This window comes from Glandiceps talaboti, chromosome 8, assembly GCF_964340395.1.
Source record: "Glandiceps talaboti chromosome 8, keGlaTala1.1, whole genome shotgun sequence".
NCBI lineage: Eukaryota > Metazoa > Hemichordata > Enteropneusta > Spengelidae > Glandiceps > Glandiceps talaboti.
The window spans coordinates 3,796,265-3,800,902 of record NC_135556.1 but is presented as its reverse complement, the minus strand read 5'-3'; the positions used below and the strand labels follow the sequence as shown (position 1 = coordinate 3,800,902).

Here is a 4,638-nt window from a genome sequence, read left to right as displayed (position 1 = left end):
AGGTCAGTTAGCTAATATCTCAGTTGGTGTTACTAACTGTCAGTGTATCTGTCGGTATACAAAAAATGGTATTGAAACCAGTTCTTGCAGCGATCATAACAGTCAGTAACATACTTGAATTCGAAAACAAAAAATAATCAGCTAATGATTGCGGCAGATAATACCTACTACAAATGCTATTCCATGAAACCATGACCAAATGAATAGTACAGTACGTACGTTGTAGCTTACAGATCACTAATTTATCTACATGAAATAGACCATTTAAATCTATTGCAACCAAATGCAGACATGCGGGGGGGGGGGGGGCAGTGTTTTGATGTGTGCATATTGCTTTATATAATTTATACAAAATGTAGCAAGAAACTGTATTCAGTTAATCTTGTTATCTTAAAGTGTTCCATGTGCAGTTTATTATTGTTTTGTGCGATAGAGTCACATGTACATTGAACAGTAATCCGCAATGTGCTGTGACTATAACGTACAGTACGTTCGCTAAAGACAAAAATGTTATCAAAATAACCCTGGAATATTTATTATAATTCAAATTATCGCACTCTCTGTCTCTCATTGTTATTTAGAGTATAGCAAATGTGAGTTCAACAGGAATGACTAATGATGACGAGGCTGGTGTAGTGGTCAACGATGTTCAGAAATGGATCATAAAAGGATGTGAATTAAAAATTGGAGATCTTGTTGGAATTGGGGGTTTTGGTTCAGTCTATAAGGCTAAATACTTAAAACCAGAAGCTCCTGAAATTATAGTAGCTGTTAAGAAATTATCAGGTAAGTTTATTCTTTCGGTCGTCTTTAATTTGGGATGTGTGCGGTCGGAGGAAATAGGAAAGAGAGAGAACAATGAGAAATCGCAAGGGAAAGAGTAAGACAAACACTGGATTCTTTATCTACCAAGATGTTCAGAAATCGGTATTCAAGAAATGTCAGATCGCGTACATGTATGTTACCTCGGCATTATTTCCTATGCAGGTTCTTCCTCACCTATCGATGAGAGGGCGCTCTTGTCTGAAGCCTACCACCACATACGACTTGGAATTCATGAAAACATTGTCAATATACATGGTGTTGTCGTGGACGATGGTTCGTTTCTTTATCAACTATAACAAGTTATTTTTGATTGGAAAGGCATTTCAACATTATCCACACAGTCTACTGAACAAATACTCTCGTAAGGCATTCATGGCACAAATTTTAGACATATTTTGGGACTGACCACAGGGGAAGAAAGATGGTCGCCATTGACCATGCAGGTGTTTCGAGTTTTTATCACATATAATTCATATTACAATGACAGTAATTTTTGTGCCAGGTTTAATGGGTTGGTCGATCTTCTATTCAATGACATTCTGAAAGACACCAACTCTATATCCTGCAGTTTGTATCCAGTCATTTACAGTCAACATTACATTTGAGAAACCGATTCTCTGTTGTTGCCTTGCACAAAAAGTCCAAAAATAATGTATGAAACGAATCTCTTAGTCAGTGAGTGTTTTTCGCCCACTCTCTCACCCACCCACCCACCCACCATCCATCCAACTACCCACCCATGAATACTTGTTGACTCGTAAAAACATAATTGAATTATTTTACGAAATTTTCTTCATTTTCGATACAAATAGGTCCATTGAAGATGGTGATAGAATATGCTGAAGGAGGGGATCTACTTCTAACAGTTACCTTTTAGTATTACAGAATCGACAGAAATCGAAGAGATTACGAGTTAATTCCGCCCTCTCGACACATAGTGTATTTCTCACTGATGTAGCAGTCGACGTCTGCAAGGGAATGCAGTATCTCCATGACAAACATGTGAGTTTTTTATAAGGCACAACGCTCTGATCTCAGTGAACGCCCTGGATCAAATTAAAAACATTATCGAACTGTCTGTCAGAGTTGAAAGTCAAATTACATGTACAATATTTCACAAGATACTGATTGTATTTACGGTAAATGGTCATTTTATCTTTCTCATTATCTCGTCGTTTCGATTTTACACGTCTTTGTCTGTGAGCCTCATACTGTATTTGTCATTGCCTCTATCTTTTCACCTCTAATCTCCGTCCGTATTCTCTCTTAAATCTCCATCCCACTAGGTAATACACAGGGATATTGCAGCCCGTAATGTCTTGATATACGGTGAGCACAGAATTGGTAAACTATGTGACTTCGGTTTATCAAGGGATGTGTATACGTACGTTTACAAAAAGAAACTGAAGAAGGACAGTTATGTGAAACTCCCATTGCGATGGATGGCGCCGGAGACACTTGATGGTGACTTTTTGTATTCGGACAAAAGTGATATGTAAGTATTGTGTTAAACAATTGATCAGCAAGGTCTAAAATTGACAAATTTCAAGATGATATTCACAATATAAAGGTTTCTATCTAGTAAAACGGAGAGTGATGAAATTGCTTTAATTTCAAGTTTGTCCTATTTATAGATTGCAAATAAAAGTTGAGACTTGAAGTTTTACGTTTACTGCATTGTTTCGAATAACGGGTTGAATTGGTGACAGGGAGTGGTACTTCCTTATCATATCTTTAAACCTGAAATGTCCATATCTTTGTTTCTTCTTTCAACTTTTTAATAAATTAACGTCGTGTATTTTAAATTTTCAGTTCGTCAACTTCTTGTTGTCATCCTGGCGTCATTTTTGTCATCCGGCAAGTTTTATAACCCGGCAAGTTTATCACCTGGCAATATTTGTCACGTTCCATTTTTTACCACCCGTCAAACCATTGTCATCTGGCAAATCGTTTGTCATTCGCCAATGTTTATCATCCGGCAATGTTTGTCATCCGGCATGTTTTGTCATCTGGCAATGTTTGTTATCTGGCAATGTTTGTTATCTGGTGTTTGTCCTCCGGCCACTATTGTCACCTGATAATTTCTCTCTGTCACGTTTTGTTCAGGATATTTGTGTAAAGTTGGCTAATTAAATGAAGAAAGTTCTTTAAATGTTGGAACTCACTTATTATTATAGACAGTTATAATATTAGTACAGTGTCCAATTATTATAGACAGTTATAATATTAGTACAGTGTCCAATTATTATAGACAGTTATAATATTAGTACAGTGTCCAATTATTATAGACAGTTATAATATTAGTACAGTGTCCAATTATTATAGACAGTTATAATATTAGTACAGTGTCCAATTATTATAGACAGTTATAATATTAGTACAGTGTCCAATTATTATAGACAGTTATAATATTAGTACAGTGTCCAATTATTATAGACAGTTATAATATTAGTACAGTGTCCAATTATTATAGACAGTTATAATATTAGTACAGTGTCCAATTATTATAGACAGTTATAATATTAGTACAGTGTCCAATTATTATAGACAGTTATAATATTAGTACAGTGTCCAATTATTATAGACAGTTATAATATTAGTACAGTGTCCAATTATTATAGACAGTTATAATATTAGTACAGTGTCCATGTCACCTACAGTGATTCAGTTAAATCCAGGTGTCGTCGGTACATTTCAAAGTACATATACGTTAAACCTTTACCGACGTTCACAATGAGGGAAGCTCCTTCCGTATAACTGTATTTCTCATCCAACAGATGGTGTTTAGGAGTGTTGATGTGGGAGATATCATCCCTTGGTAAGTAACCTATATTTGTACTATCTACACGTGGCGCCATCCCTTTAGGTAAGAGGCATGCACGCTTGTGTTTTATTATAGTCTGTGGCATAGTAAATCTAATCAGAATGATTGCTTGATAGTTTAAATGGAATAATAATTGGATCATCCAAAATTGTTAAATCTATTTAGTTCATGCATAGTGTGCACAAAGGAAAACTGGACAGGCATATTTATATATATATCAGTACTCATAGTGTGTTCTACTAAGAGAGACCCACCCACTTTGACTTATAGGATGTAATGGTCATTACAAAACTCAAATTAAATTATTTTAAATAGATTTCAAAGATTTTTCATATCAGTATGCAGCATTTAGAATTTGCAATTTGCGAAACAGTTTACTGACAAATCTTAGAGTACACATACAAATGACATCTTTTAGGGAGTGTCGCTGTATCTTTGTAAATTATGGTATAATCATCTTTGCCATGCTAAGATCTTTAGTTTAGTGCATCCATTACTGTTACTGTATCAATGACATCTCATCTTCAGGTCGTCGACCCTATGAAGATATCAGGGACGAACACATTTTGCAAATGTTAAAACTTGGTAAACGTCTTCCACGAATGCCCGGATGTCCTCAAGATCTGTAAGTTTCATGATATTCCATCAATCTCTAACCTTCTGCCATGTTCTAGGCCAATTAAACTATGGCAAGGTACCGATTTGACTATTGAATTTAAATTTAATGTTTTTCCATCCAGGTACGAAACCTAACATAATTGCATGTGCTTTTAGAAAACACTGAGAAACTCTCGAGAAATGGAGACTTCTTGCAAAAAATAATGATATATAGATGTAATGACTCCAAAAGAGAAACAAAAGCACAAATGTAGCTACAACTTTCCTGCTGTGAAAGTTGTTTATATGAACTGAAATTAATGCGGACGAAATGGTAAATTGTAAAATGGATCTCTTTTGATCGTGAAAAACGTAACTGCGCGTACACAATT

The 4,638-nt window shown here is 35.3% G+C and overlaps 1 protein-coding gene across 1 annotated transcript; it reads left to right on the top strand.

Moving 5' to 3' along the window:
- Positions 1-608: 608 nt before the first annotated feature.
- On the top strand, positions 609-4,402 carry LOC144438717 (tyrosine-protein kinase-like). Its single transcript, XM_078127863.1, has 6 exons — positions 609-786; positions 1,703-1,827; positions 2,112-2,320; positions 3,603-3,643; positions 4,178-4,274; positions 4,390-4,402. Exons 1-6 carry the CDS (start codon positions 609-611, stop codon positions 4,400-4,402), a joined length of 663 nt encoding a protein of 220 aa, XP_077983989.1.
- Positions 4,403-4,638: the final 236 nt, after the last annotated feature.